Source organism: Poecilia formosa, unplaced genomic scaffold (genome assembly GCF_000485575.1).
Source record: "Poecilia formosa unplaced genomic scaffold, Poecilia_formosa-5.1.2 Scaffold80, whole genome shotgun sequence".
NCBI lineage: Eukaryota > Metazoa > Chordata > Actinopteri > Cyprinodontiformes > Poeciliidae > Poecilia > Poecilia formosa.
Window position 1 is genome coordinate 30522 of NW_006800019.1, and position 15601 is coordinate 46122.

The 15601-nt window shown below is 37.9% G+C and overlaps 1 protein-coding gene across 1 annotated transcript; it reads left to right on the forward strand.

Annotated features, from left to right (window-relative positions):
* Positions 1 to 672: 672 nt before the first annotated feature.
* On the forward strand, positions 673 to 13507 carry LOC103141203 (protein FAM19A2-like; the record flags this gene model as incomplete). The annotated part of the gene is made up of 3 exons (XM_016673618.1): positions 673 to 901; positions 5018 to 5142; positions 12590 to 13507. Coding segments are annotated over 3 exons (366 nt in total), but the record flags the coding sequence as incomplete, so codon positions are not given.
* Between the last annotated feature and the right edge of the window lie 2094 nt (positions 13508 to 15601).

Sequence of the window (15601 nt, forward strand, 5' to 3'; positions counted from 1 at the left end):
CAATTGTTGCACAGGCTACATAGCCTGTGCAACAATTGTAAAGGCACACACACACTGCATACTTAAACACAGAGTTCCTGACAGGCCTTATTGTTTGTCCTTGACATTTTCATGTATTTGATGAAAGGCTTATATGAAAGGGCCATATGTTGACATCACAAATCTTCAAATATAGAGCGCCTTTCTTTGTTCCCCTCTCTCGTGCCTGACTCGAGGGACTTCTGTGCTCAGGGCTGGTCTGGTTGTTAATTAAGCACATGCCAGCCTGTTTGAAATGTGTGTGCGCGTAAATATAAACAGAAATTGGCAGCCGCAAAAGCTGTAAAGAGGCTTTTCACATCCGACCTGTGTTTGTACTGCAAAGATGTAAGAGCGACACTAAAACAAAGCATTGTAATCCTGTGTAAATGTTGGTAGATGTTGCATGCATGTTGCAGAGCTGCAAAAGACTTCATCTATGCTTTTGCCATGACTTCACAAACTGAAACCCTGGTTGCCGCTCAGGAAGCAAATATATTGCCATATTTGTGTGTATTAATTGAGATAATGGTTTGTGCTGGACTGACTCAGTTGTCGACTTTTTCAACCTGGCAAATGTATATCATTATTCAGTATAATAGAGGCAGTTGATTCAGTCCAACTTTCCATCCACATGCATTTTTATCCTAATAACTACAGGATGCTAAAAGTTGGAAGGGAAAGAGCTCATTTTCACAATTACAGTTTTTTTTTTTCTTTTTTCCCCTCACAGTGCACGTAAAGGCAGGAACATGTGAGGTAATTGCTGCCCACCGCTGCTGCAACAAGAACAAGATTGAGGAGAGATCTCAGACTGTCAAATGCTCCTGTTTCCCTGGCCAGGTTGCCGGCACCACTCGGGCGATGCCCTCCTGTGTTGATGGTAAGTTGTGCTGAACGGGTGAGGTTCGTGCATACTCTAATGAATCTGCGAATTCTGTGTGCCTGACGAACACATGATTTGAGGAGTGCTGAAGAAAAATACCATTTATGGTTTTTACAGGGGTTTCCCCCCCCCCCCCCTTTCTGGGTCTGACGTTGGAGCAGAGCTGCCGTTTTGTTATTTCACTGCGCTGCACAGAGGCTGTGCTCGCAGTGTGACTCTGGGAGAAATACTGAAGTAATGTATACAGTGCTGCCTGACATTTACCCTGCATTAGCAGCAGTCTATTTATGCATCCCATGTGTGCGTTGGCAGTAAAGCTACAGAGGAGTTAGTGCCACTTTAGTGTTCGGTATTGCTTTCTGGAACTTCAGCCGCCTAATTTATGTAACTGTGTTTTTGTTTTTCTTGTGACACAGCTCCCAGTCTTTATTAAACTTTTTTTATTGTTCTTATTTGGCACAAGTAAAAGTTGAATCGAGTTAGGAAAATAGTTGTACATTATTGCAAAGTGATAGAAGTGACAGAAGATATGGACTATTGTGACGTTTCTTCCTGTAGCCTGTAGTAAATGGTTTTAGATGTTCCACATTTAACTTTTCAACATAAAAAATAAAATATTAAAATAAAAAAAAGAAGTCCTCTCTTTCATAAATAGCCGGGAATGTTGGTCCTATTTCCCAACTCCAGAACTACAAACAAAACAAAACAAGAGGATACAAAGACTTTAGAATTTAGGGTGCAGGAATTCACCAAAGTTTTCATACCAGAGCCATGCAGAAAAAAACAAACAAAAAAAGAAACACAGACGGTATCAGAAAAAAGATACGGATAGTAACACGGACTCTTACACTGAAACAGTCAGGCATGGTTTCCTGGACCGCGATGCTAACTGGTTCTACTGGACCCATCGTCAGTCTGTCGACCTTATTAACCCTGTTTGGTTTGTGAGATCCAGCAGGAAACATTGTTGGGACTTGAAAATAAATTGTGTTTATTCCAGCCTCGGTTCTTTTCATACCGTCCCTCGAGTTTTTTGTTTCTTTTGCTGTCAAATATGTGTTCTCTGCATATGAATTTTCTGCAGTCATACAAAATACAATTAAACTCCTCTGAGGAAATGTGAATTGATCTACTTTAATGAATAATTTGAGAGTATGAGCTTTTCTCAGCAATACTCGATACTGCACACTAAAATCTGACGTGATGCCTGCGAGTCATGTCCACAGAGTACAGATGTTTGTTTGTTTATCTTTTTCTACATTTAATTAAGCTACTACTTACAACAAAGGTGCAAAACCTGAAAAACACAATGTGGAATGTTGTGAAGGTCGACTATGCAGCCCTAATCCGGCCAGGAAAAAATGTCACGCCGGTGTTCAGTCTGATTGCAGTGTGGCCCTCACCAGGCGGCCAGAGAGGAATAATCTGTCTTTGATAAGAAACCTGTTGTAGAAGTTTTTGGTTCTTCTCTTCTCCCAAGGCTCTCTTTGGTCTTGTGGCTCCTGCGGCTCCTCGCTGGAGTTGCTGAGATGAGTCTCCGAGGGCAGGCTGGCAAATATTACTGCTACATCTAAATGTCAGACCGCCTTGCATAATTGATAAATCACAAATTGCTCTTTACCAACACAAAAATAGCTTTACAATGACAGATCTAACATAAGAAGCAGTAATAAGTGCCAATAGCAGATTTAAAAAAAACAAAACAGAATGTATCATAGTGCCTGAAATTTGAAATAATGAAAAATAGATTTAAGTTAATCAGAGAGAGAGAGACTTAGGTGATTTCTGATCTGACTGATGTTGGTTCTATTGAGGCCAATGTTTTAGAGACTGGTTGTATAATGTTTGAATGATTAATGTAAATGTTTAAATATTTTAACATGTTTCAGTTCTAAATAGTTTTATCTGTAATCTGATGTTTAATATAAACCACGAGAAATGGTATTCCTATTAATCATACCTACAATGAGTAATGGACATAATATCCTCCCAAAGGGCCAGGACCAGACTGATCTTAACAATCTGCCATTTAAGTGTTTAAATAAAACAAAAATCGGCGATATAAACTTTATAAATTATTTTCTATAGTGAAAATTGGTATTTTTCCTATTGTAGCAGAATGATGTCAAAATGTAGACTGAAATAAAGCACTTTTTTTTTCTTTTTTTTTTTTGCCACTGGCAGGTTAGTCCTGCAAAGTCAGCATTTTGTCACAAATGACGAGGCAGAACTTCTGTTATGTCAGGAGAGCACTCGTTTGTTGAAGGAGCATTTTTAAGGAAATGTTTCAGCCAAGCCAAAAAAAATAAAAGGGACAAGCTTGTCACTGTTGAGGCAGCAGAAGAATAAAATAAAATTTCTGACAAAGAAATTTCTTCATAGCTTAACAACATTAACTGGCAACAAGATATTGCTACATTGCTACCACATTAAAAGAAGAAAGCCTTTATGATGCAGGAGACCCGCATCCTGTAGACATGTTTGGATTCTTTTTCTAAACCTTTTTGACACCAACTTCTGACGACTTTCAAATGTTCAAAGCTCCACGTCGAGAGAAATCAAGTTGAGGTGGCATCTGCTTAGGATGAATCCTGGAATGTCCCACAAAGAGGAGACGCTCCTGGATCTTCCAGGATATGCTGGAGGGAATATGTTTCTCGGCTGGCCTGGAAATGACTTGGGATTCCCCCCAAAGGAGCTGCGGTGAAGAAAATCACTCTGCTTAGGCTGCTGCCTCCGCGAGCCGACCCCCGCTGGAGATAATGGACGGATGGAAATTCCGAAATTGTGGCATATAGTGCTGTTTATAAAACACCCATCTATCTGTCCATCCAAAACACATATCTAGTAATTTTTCTTTTTTAAAGATCGCTAAAAACAAAGAGTGAACTGCAGCTTAGTAAGATTTTTTTTTTCCAACATGTTTGAATGCTGATGTGCTCTCAGAGAAGCACTTTCTTCACATCACCACTAATCCATTAGCTATGCCTACTTTACTCCACTGAGGGTTGGAGGGGCCAGTCTCTGCTTCCAGACAGTAAACAACAAAGTGGATGCACCTTGGAAAACTTTCCAGTTGCACAAAACACCTAGGAAACACACTTACTTCTTTAAAAACCACCAATAGATCTAATAATAGTAGTTAGGATTCCTAAAAGTGAATGAGTGAAGAATGTCCAAAAACATTTTTCAAATGTGTAATTTCTGTGATTAACAGGTAGCCACTTTGTAATTCCTGCATGTTTGTTTTTACACTTAGAAGTTATTTACTGTATTTTCACAACACAATTGACCTCAATAAAGAAAACTGAAGGCACTTCCAGCTTCACCAGATACTTTCCATGATTTTGGTTGAGCTTTCATTGAGATAAAAGTGTTGTAGATAATGTTGTGATTCTCAAGGTTTTCACTTTGGTCTCGACAAGAAGATCAAAAGTGCAACTTTTGATCTTCTTGTCCCTGGATTTTTTTTTTCTTAAGACTAGTCAAGAATAAAACTGCAATATATGTATAAAAAATTTTTTAACTATAACTAGAATAAAAAACTGCATAGAATGCAATCAATTAAGTTTTTTACTCTGAAAATGTCAACGCTGCCACTTGTGTCCCGACATGCTGGGGGAAAGGGAATAAATTTTACCAAACGATAAAAGACGCATCGGATTTGTCTTTCTTGATGGAAGTGATAGAAAATGCCTTTAATTAGTATAAGAAACAATCACAAAGACTACATTTTTCATGTGCAGTGCTTCTCATTTGAGCTGGTTCATTTGTGTCACTTTCGACTGCAAAATCTTACTCTAATCAATAAAGAATTAGCCACCAAGTGTTTATCTTATCAACCCAAACTCTTTAATATGCCCAAAATTCAACTTGCTGTGTTGGATTGCAAGTTTTTTATTTATTTATTTTTTTTTTAGAAACACTTTTACTTTTGTGAAGATTGTAAGGAAGCAGGGCTCAGGAGAGTGTTGTGTCAAAATTCACAAATGCACCGTCAAAAGAAAAAAAAAGAAAAAAAAAAACAGAAAGAAAAAAGTAAAAATGTGCATGAAAGCCACATGACCGAGAAACAAAACCTCTGAGACTTTCCACACCTCTCTCTTCTTTCAGCCTCCATTGTAGCCCAAAAGTGGTGGTGTCAGATGCAGCCGTGTATGGAAGGTGAGGAGTGCAAGGTTCTACCGGACCTCACGGGATGGAGCTGCAGCACGGGCAACAAAGTCAAGACCACAAAGGTGGGTGTTCTTCCTCAAATAAACACCTGCTTTTTTTTTCTGTATTCTCACTCTTTTACACATCTATTTCGAGCATGTTCCTGTTCTCCCACGCCTTCACCGCTTCCTCCTCTTTTATTCCAAAATCTCTCTTTTCATTTTTTTTCTACTTTTTCCATTTTGCTCCAGCATTAGATATTTTTAAGAAAAAAAGTAATAAGCTCATCAAGAATAGGGCATCAAACACACTTGCTGAACATGAAAATCGCAGATCCCCTCGTTCTCACTTGCCCTCTAATCCCCCCCCGCCGCCGCCGCCGCGCTGGCACGCCATCTGACTCGACGCAAAAAGAACTTGTCATGTTGGATACACAACAGCACAGAATGTCCCGGAATGGTGTTTCCATGATACGTTTTGTGTGTGTGCAAGCCCTTTCTAGGTCTAATTTCTGTCTGTTTTTGCGTGTCTGCGTGAACACATGTTAACCAGCGTCCGTCTGCACCTCTTTGCCCCGTTTCAGCGGCTTGACCAGATCCACCTCCTGCAGCCTTCTTCTGTCGTAGGAAGGAAATGTGTGTGAGGCTCGCCTCCTATAACTTCGCGCTTCTGTTTCTAACCTCCATCCTTCTCGGTGCCTTTGTCGGCCTCCATTATTAATGGCCGTGTGCAGACCTTTGTTTTCTGCCTAAATAATTGATCGAAGGCGTGGTCAGAGAAGAGCAGCCAGGGATGCGTCTCTTTGGGCAAAACTGAGTGATTGGAAGAGCTTGAGATGCGTAATCTGCTCGCTCTTTCCAGTCCCGACTTTCGCCAAAACACTCGGGAGATTTGGGCACCACATGATGGGACGTCATACTTTTATTTCCTATGTCAACTTTTCATCCAGCAAAGGAAATAATGTCACTCAAAAGAAGTTTCTCCACATCAGCAGCCTTCCTTTTGTTTATGATCACTCGATTTCTCGGATTTCAACTTGACGTTCCAGTGAGCGCAAGATGAACAAACTTGACAGGTTAAATAGTATCACAGAGCTAGAGGGAATGTGTGCACTCTTGTAAAATGTTTTCATACCCTTTTTTATATTTTTGATATATCACAGCTACTAACTTCAATATATTTTGCTGTTATTTTAATGCAGACAAAAACCAATGCTAACACAAAACTGTGTAGTGCAAAGAAAATGAAACATAGGCTTCAAATCTTTTCACAAACCTAAATCTTATAAGTGTTTATTTTCCATTTCTTTTATCTTTTTTATAGATAAAATAAATAATATCCAGTGCAACCAATTGCCTTCAGAAATAGTTATTGAAAGTGCCATTTGCAGTTTGCTACAAGGTCAAACTAAACCATTAGGCAGAACAAGCATCCTAAGTTTCAGTGGAATGGTTTTGATCAAATTACATTTCATTAGAAGTGCCCAGCCAAATTCCAGACCTAAATGTAGAGAATTTGTGGTAAGACTTGAAACTTAATGTTCATAGACATTCTTTATAAAGTCTGACTGAGCTTAGGCATTTTTTTTAGCAAAGAAGAATGCACGTCGCACAATTCAGATTTTTATTTTTTTATTATTTTCCCCACCATTTCTAATTTAGGCTAAACTATGAGATCAGATCCAACTCAAGTACACCGTAAGCTTAAATTAGCAAAATGCAGAACAGTTTATGTGGTAAGAATATTTACATATATCAAAAAGCGACAAATATCTATTGACCAGATATAAAACAGATGTAATTTCTGGCTTTATGAAGGGCATTTTTCAGTTGCTTAATTTTCTCTAAATTCAGTTCTGTCCGCCCCAAGGTGTGCAAGATCAAAACCAAACCAGGCATTGCTTTATTGTTGATGCTGTCATTGCCTGAAAGAGCACAAATATTTGCAGTCTCCTGAATTCAGCTCTTTGATCAATGATCTGTGATGTATTCTTTTGTATTTGTGTCTCCTTTATTTGAGAGTGTTAGCTGTTGTGTTTGCCCGATGATAAAAACAGTGATTTTATTATTATTATTATTATTATTATTATTATTTTTACTTTCTCCTTTGCTTTGCTTTTGTATGGTGAGGTCAAGATGTGCGGGCATCCAGATCAATAGCATCGAACGATCTCTTATAGTCCTATTAAGACCTGCTCGTAAATTGAAATTGACGATGGTACACAAATGAAAGACAGAGGAGAATGCAAAAGGGGAATAAAGAAAAAAAGAAAAAAAAAAGGAACCTGAAGACAAATGAGAGTAAAATAACAAGTGAAGAAAAGATAAGTAGCAATGGCAGGCTTACAGCATTATTCAAAACCCTGCAGAAATGGGGGAATAACTCTCTGTGTTTGTCCCTGCGTCCCTGGCCGGGGGCAAAGAAAAGGTGGAGAGGAGGAGGGTAGGAGGAGGAGACAGGAGACAGCTCGATCGATGCCAAATAATATCATATGGATGAACGAGCAGACATGGCCACATTACCAAACCACAAAGGTGTCTCAGATTGCAAGGCAAGGGTGTGCAAAACAACACAGACAAACAAACAAATCAAAAAATGTCGCAGAACGTAATCCCCTCCCCCCGCTCTTTTTGGCAAAATAATAAAACCATTAGTCTCTCCAGCCAGAACGGGAATATAAGACCTGGCAAATAATTAACTGTTGTGAAAATGTAATCCAAAGCATGAAATCACACATTTTTGAAAAGAAATAGGTGGCAAAAAAGTAAATGGCTAAAATAATTCATGATATCTCAGAGACATCTAACCTGAGAATATGTCCATAGCAATAAGGAACAACTCTGTCACCAGGTGAATTGATTAAGACTATATTAGACAGTAAGTGAACATTTTGTCCTCAATGTTAAAGTGTTAGAACCAGGAAAAATGGACCATCGTGACAATTTTAGGGAGTTTAACAGAAATTAAATTAGGATGGCTAGAGGACTGATTCTCCAACACTGCAACTCTTGTGTGATGATTCGGGTCTGTAGTGGTCAGTATCTTTGAAAAGAAAATGCATCAGTGGTAAACCGACCAATGATGCATGTGGACAGTGGAGGTTGGTTTGTACAATTTGGTGCCTGGACACCAATGGATGGGACAGCCAGGTCAGTTGTCTTAGACCAGGAGTGCCCAAACTTTTTGAGTGCAAGATCTACTTTTTCTCTCACCAGCCACCTGAGATCTACCTCATGACACAAAGACATAAAAATTACAAATTAAATTCTATTGACTTATTTTATATGCAAATATACAGAAGTTATAGCAGAAATAATAAAGTGACAGAAAACCTAATCCAGTTTCTTCCTCAGTGAGATTCTGACACTGGGAGCAGGTTACTGGTTTCTCAGTCAGAAGCTGGTTGCAAACCTGAGGCCAGCAGGTGTCGGTCAGTCATGGTAGATCTGAAATTTGGGTTGATGACCTCAATATGAGAAACTACAGACTGATAGGAGGAACCAAAGAGCCCAGAAAAGCTAAAGGCAAATCTTCTGAAGTCGGGATATAATTAATTTAATTTCACATAATTATCACGGTAGAATTTGTTAAAACTTAATGAAATATATTTGTCCTATTTGATGTTTGTTGTGACGTATGCTCACAAACGAACGAGGTAATTAGTCCAAGTTTGTCATTTATTGAAAGTTCAGAAACTACAGCGGGTGTGATGAGCCACAGCAAAGGTAAACAAAGGTAAAACGACCCGAACAGACGATCAAATCAAAACCACTCCTACCTTCTTACTTTCTGTCTCTTTGTAGTTTAAGCACACCTGTTGCCGTGGCAACCGCCTGCGCCCGCAAGCCGAGCAGAGATTATGTTAAAAACACAACATTCAGTCCGTTACAATATCAGGTTTCCAGGCTTGATATTTATTTCTCGACTATTAATAAGCCTCTCATGAACACAGCGGTGGTTGAGTAGCTCATTTAAACTCCTGCTCTGCTCGTCAGTCGGTATTTGAGTCGCTTTTTTTACCTTTATTTTTTTTTGTTAATGGGACCGAAACGCACTGAATTGCGCAACACCTTGTTCAAACAATAATTACTGAGATTATTAATTTTAACACGTTTTGTTGATTTTTTAAAAATAATTATTCTTTTTTAATGAAGCTACAAACGTTTAGGATCTTAGTGAATATTTTTGATAAGCCCGTCAGAAGAGGAAGTGCTGGTCTCAGCGTCCTGGCGGCGTTCAGATTGTCATCTGCCGAGATCGACTCAAAACCTTCCGCGATCGACGTATTGGGCAATCCTGTCTTAGACCCTCCAACTATCAAATTATGAAGAAGAATATTTGGTAACACTTTATTTGATGGGGTGTGAATAAGACTGACATTATTTTCTAAAAAAAAAATTACACTTTAATGCAAAGTTGGGACTTGTAATGGACTTTCGATGCAACTTTTAGAGCATCGAAAGTGCTCCAGAAATGACACTCTCACTAAAAGTGTCATTATTTACCGAATGACACTTCGTGACAACAGTCGTAGACATTCATGAAGACTCCTTCATGTTCATGACAGATGTTATGTCGTGTTTATGACAGTGTCACGTCAGTCTTATTCACACCCCGTCAAATAACGTGTTACCCAGTTTTTGTTTTTTTTTCTAATTACCCTCGTAGTAGTTGGAAATAACCCTAGAATCTGCTACCCAAATAGAACTTTTAACTTAAAGTTCATTAAGCTGCTCTTGTAAAGTTTAAAATGCTGCAGGCTCAGAGAGGAAAATATGCAGTTTCAAACTCATCTGAGTGATGGAGGTCAGGCACCCTCCATCACTAAAATATAAAGAAATTATACCACAACTTTCACATGAGGAATTCAACCTTGGGCTGCAGATACAGCCTCTACAGCTGGACTTCTTTCATCATGTGTCCCCTGATCTAATGGCACAACAAACAGTTTTTGTCAGAGATATATTGGCTGTCAAATTTAACAGTTAAATTTACAATTAGAACAGGTCCCATAATGTTTGGAGACGGATAAATGTTATAGTGCTGTAGTGTAACTTGATTTAGATTGATGTTATAACCAGGCGAATCCTCACTGCTTATTTGCACACTGATAAGACCTTATTTTCATCTTACCTTTTAAAAATGCATCCAGCATTTAGCTTATTGCGGTTGTGAGTTATGCTTTGTGTTCAGAAGAATTTTGTGTAAGAAACAACGACTTGTTTTTAATTGAAGTAATACAAATTCCATCTCACATACTTTTAAAAGTCGTTGCAGTTTGAAGTGATAGAAATTTAAAAAGTGTGTGAAATGTAGCAGTTACAGATGTAACATCTCGTATTGTAAGGGACAAAAGATTTTAAAATGCAGCCAAGAGAAAAGATGGTAAAAAAATAAATTAATTAAATGACAGACTGGGACCTTCTTTATGCTTTGAAAAGTAAGCACTAGCTACCTAAATGTGCTTTTTTATTATAGGGCTCAGAAACTTACATGTTTTTTAAAGGCAATGAATGACCAACTAAAGGAGTTATGACTTTGCGCAGTAAAACATAGCAGGCAGAGAAATGCTGCATTGTACTTGCACAGTGAACTGGCATGACAACAAACTCCTGCAGACTCTTTGATCAGGTGCAGGGTGGATGCCTCAAGGCAATGGCGATGGACCCAGGAAAGGTGGCCTGAAGCCATGTAGAGCAGAAGAATACTTTCATTTGTCATCTCAGAGGAAGCCAGACTCTGAGATCTCTCAAAAAAGGCAAGTCCTTGCACTTTGTGAGCTGCCTCTTTGTTAGATGACAGAACAAAAGAGAGACTCCCTCAAGAAGCAGGAAAAGGGGAGCAGCATGTGTTGAGACCGCAGGGTGTGAGGGGGTCTTGGGGCCTGGGCAACTCAAAACAGAGACGCAGTTTTCATATCCTCACAGAGATGGTCTATTACTTGCTCCAGCACAGTGGCCTGTGTTTGTTTGGCAACAAATTGCGTGAAATGGACCAAAAGTGAAAGTACGAAGCAAGAAAATGGACAGATGGTCAGATGAGATAAGGAGACAGAGTGATCAGGGCAGCCGTCTCAACAAATAGACGTAATGATGTGGCAGACGGCCAGGTGTTGAAAGTGAGGTAGCTTGGGCCGGCTGCTATAACTCAGGCTGCGTCATGTTTAGTTTCTTGCCAGAAGACCCAGACTATACAAGCTATAGTATCAGTGCTGCACCAACAATACCTGTTCACCGCCGTCATCGTAGATTATTTGAGGTTATTAATGAGGCATGACATTTCATGCCACAAGGTTTTGCATGAGTGGCAAAAAATTTGTCCTCTCATCTCATGTGAATATCATCGGCAGTTTTTAAAAACCCAAAAAAACTGACACATTTTGTGCAACAAACTTTACAAAGGGATTAAGCAAAACATCTGCAGTATAATTTTACAATTTTGCAAAAAGTAAAGAGAGCAAGTTGGTTTGTTGTAGTTCGTAGCAAGTGGTGAAAACCTGGGTCAAACTCACAAATCGATTTGATCCGTTTTTCACAATTCACAGCATCATTTGTGCACATGATTTACTACAGTCATGATTCCTCTAAATATATGAATATTTATGTTGTTTTTGTTTTTGTTTTTTTTATGTAGTTTCTTTATATATAGCTTTGGGAAAAATTAAAAGACCACTGCATTGAACCCCATTGGAAACCTCCTGGTTATTCCACCTAATATTAATTTCTAAACTCTTCCTGCATTAAAACATTAATATTGTTTCTAAATGAATATGAACTTGTTTTCTTTACATTATGTGAGGTCTGAAAGAATTGCATCTTTTTCGTTATTTTGACCATTTCTCATTTTCTGCAAATACATACTCATGCTGCCAGTAGTTCCTAAAACAAAATAATAATATTCATTTTACTCATACATATATCTATAAAAAGTAAAATCAAAAAAACTGGTCGTTTTAAGTGGTAAATTTAAGTAGTTTTTTTTCCATTTGCTGTATGCTAAGAGTATTTTAATTCAGAAATAAATTATCAAATCAATCACATAGAGGGCATGAGTTTTAATAACTTGAACACCAGTTTATTCTTAGACTAACTCAGTTAGTTGTCCAGATCACTTTGCAGCAGTCGCTCATACTGAGTGAACAATGTGGCAACAGTGGAAATGTTTGACTCTCTTCTGGAGGATGAAACCGCCAACCTTTACTGGGGTGTAATTTTTTTTTTCAGCTTAGAAACAGATATGATTTAATTGTGTAAAGATTTAAGTCACTGTTGCCCACTTGTTCTATACGAGGAGAGGATTTCTCTTCATTCTAACAGCCCTTAATTGATAATGAAACCATTTTAGTTTACCACCAATCCAGAATCTAATAGGATGATGTCAAATATTGTGCCACTCTCCCTGAGTTGCAACATGTCGAACATCAGTGCAGGTGACGCCATCTGCAGATGTTTACCTTCACGTGTTATTCAGTTTTTCAGGAATTCTGCTGATTGTGATTTGAACCTCCATCTTGTTTTTTCCCTGCTGTAGGTAACCCGATAGTCCTGCTCATCTCAAGTCAAAAAGAATAGAAACCGGCAAAGTTATTTACTCAGCACAATGAACTCGTCAACCTTTGAGGATGTGCACTCAGATGGATTTCTATGTGGAACCAGCAATTGCTTGATCTTTCCAAGGACAGCTGGGAACTAGTGGCTGGAGAAACGGGACTCTAACACTGCTTGCCGTCGCGTTAAACATGGTTGACTTTCCTGGATCATCTACAGCAAAGGACTATGTTACCCACAATCCTTTCATGCTACGAAAAAAATGAACAAGTTCTATGACTTAAACATAGTTAGATAACGGTCAGATCATCTTTCCAGAAGCTCCTGTTGCTTATCTGACATTTCTGGACAAGTTGTACTCCCCATACATTGTTGGAACAACGATAAAGAATCCTTTTAACAGAGCCCTTAAGTACAAAGCGTCACAAAAAAATGGCTATTAATCCATAATACTTGCCTCATGTAGTATTGGTGACATATTCAAATTTACGTGTGCCACATACAACCTGCTTAATGCTGTCAAAAAATAATCCTTGATCTCTTTTTTTTTTCTTGTTTATTCTTTTCTTTTTCTACACTGTAACAATATTTTACCATGAGCGGGTTGTGGCTTACCACATGCCATTTTTTTAAATGCAGTTTGTCTTTTTTCTGCTTTTTATTTTTACAGAGGCGAGGTTAGACTAATACAAAACTAGATGTTATGGTATATTGAAACATGTAAACATATAAAAAAAAAACAGCAAAAGAGAAAGTATGGAATGAATGAAATTAATGGGGCTAGAAATAAATTGATGCTCTAATAATTTTAATATCTGTGTTTTTAAAAAAACGCCTGTTAACTGCTATTGAGTACATGTGTCAGTATTATATGAAATGAATAAAACCTTTCAAAAAAGGAGTATTTGTACTTTTGTTCCACCCTTACAGCGTCACATGGCTGCAGTTTCTTTTCAATAGATTAATCGCTGATGTCATTGGTGTTGAATAAATCTGTTTCTGCAGAAAACCTGAAGTTAAAAAGCTCATAATTACTAATTAAGCTGGTAATTACTTTATAGTTAACCTCATAAGTTTCATCATGTTGCTGCAAACAAGCTGAAATATTTCTTTCCTCAGGGGTTTATTGTGATGTGTTACTGAGAACTGATTTATCACCAACTTATTTTTAGCGGTCTGTTTCGAGATAAACTGTGCTCATGAGTTCAGATTTTTCTCAAACAGGTGAAGAAAAGAAACGTTTGCAGTGCATTCCCAAAAGACTAATTAGGCTGGCAAACATATCTTTTTTTGTTTTTGTTTTTTTTTTTTTGCTGGAGATTGTGACTGACTTTTCTTTTTTAAAGTAATACAGACAGCAAGTAGGGCATTTTCACAGTGACTAATAATTTGGTGCTGTTTTATGTTTGCCAGCATAATAGATGGAGCTGAATATATGAGTGGTTAAAGAGGTGTGGCCGGATTATTATTTAAAATATAAAACATTCAGGTGAACCTCTTCAAATGTTATTCTTTTTCATTCATTTCAAATAAATACAGGGGACTGAACTGAACAGGATATGACAAGACATGATCTGAAGTAAAAATATAGATCACTATATGGGAAAAAAAGAATAAAGAAAATAAATATTTAGGAAGGGGAACACAGCAATATTCAGGAGAAATAGACCTCAACCAAAATTAGAAATATGGCATAAATTATAAAGCATAAATAAATTACTAGATAGATAGATAGATAGATAGATAGATAGATAGATAGATAGATAGATAGATAGATAGATAGATAGATAGATAGATAGATAGATAGATCGATCACACCATCCTCCTTTCCACAGTATTGGAAAATGCCATGATAATAAGAATTGCACTTTGCAACCACTTTAGGCCTTCAGACTCTAATAGTTATCGCCTTCACACTCCAGGCGATTTTCCTGAGGCTTTAAAACCTTTTTATATTTACATTGATAAGCTTATTGTAGCGTTAAAGCGAGAATACAAGCTTGCAAGCTGAGTTATTCAGTTGATTACAAACAATTCCTCAAATAATTTGGGTCCTCGATTACAAAATAATCCTTGGGGCAAATTATTTGTTTCAAAGCTTTGTTACTGTTAATAATAAATACTGTCACACTATTCCGCTCACTGTGATCTAGCTGGAAGGTTATTTGTGTTGCACAACATCGCTTCTGGTAAAGCCTACACTGATAATGCTTGTATGCCAGCTGCTCCTTTTAGCTGTAAAGGGAGATGAAGAGTACCACAAAGAAGCGCCCAGAAAACAAAAGAAACGGTCAAATGTCGGAGCTTGACCATTTAAACTAAACCGAAAAGAGAACATACTGCAGTGCATGTACTGCAAAGTGTTATTCCACAGTAAAGTATCTTCGATGTTGCAGCACCTGAACAAAACTGAAATCTGTGATAATTTGATGTCACACATGTACAAGGTTATTTTTTGGCTAAAGTTGGATGTAGACTGTTAGTAGCTACCTGGCCAGGTTATTGTCAAATAGAGATAAAAGCGTAGCAACATAAGTCTTTGTGTGAATTTTCACAGATCACACAAAGATCATTAGTATTTGTGGTTAAAAGATAAAAAAATTAAAAAAAACACTAAATAGGGGACATGCAGGTGGGAATAAATAAATAAATAAATAAATAAAGCCTGTTTAGAAGAGACTGCTAAAACTACAGAACGAAAAATTTGCAAAAAGATTTTAACAGAGTACGACAGCTTCGGCATTAAAGCTTTCCTGTTAACTGCGCACAAGGTGTTTTTCAGGGTGCATATGAATCCAATCACCAGTCAGACATGCGAGTGTTGTTGAAATTCTTCCACGGCACCGCGAACAGTGTGCTACTCTCTGTGCTGAATGAAGCTACACAAAGTCGTTTACCACCAGTGCTGAAGCGAGGCATCAGGTGCAGCTCTGCCATAGAAGTCTAACAAATCTGTCATCAGCACTATTGCGGAGCATAAATTTAATCATCTCTG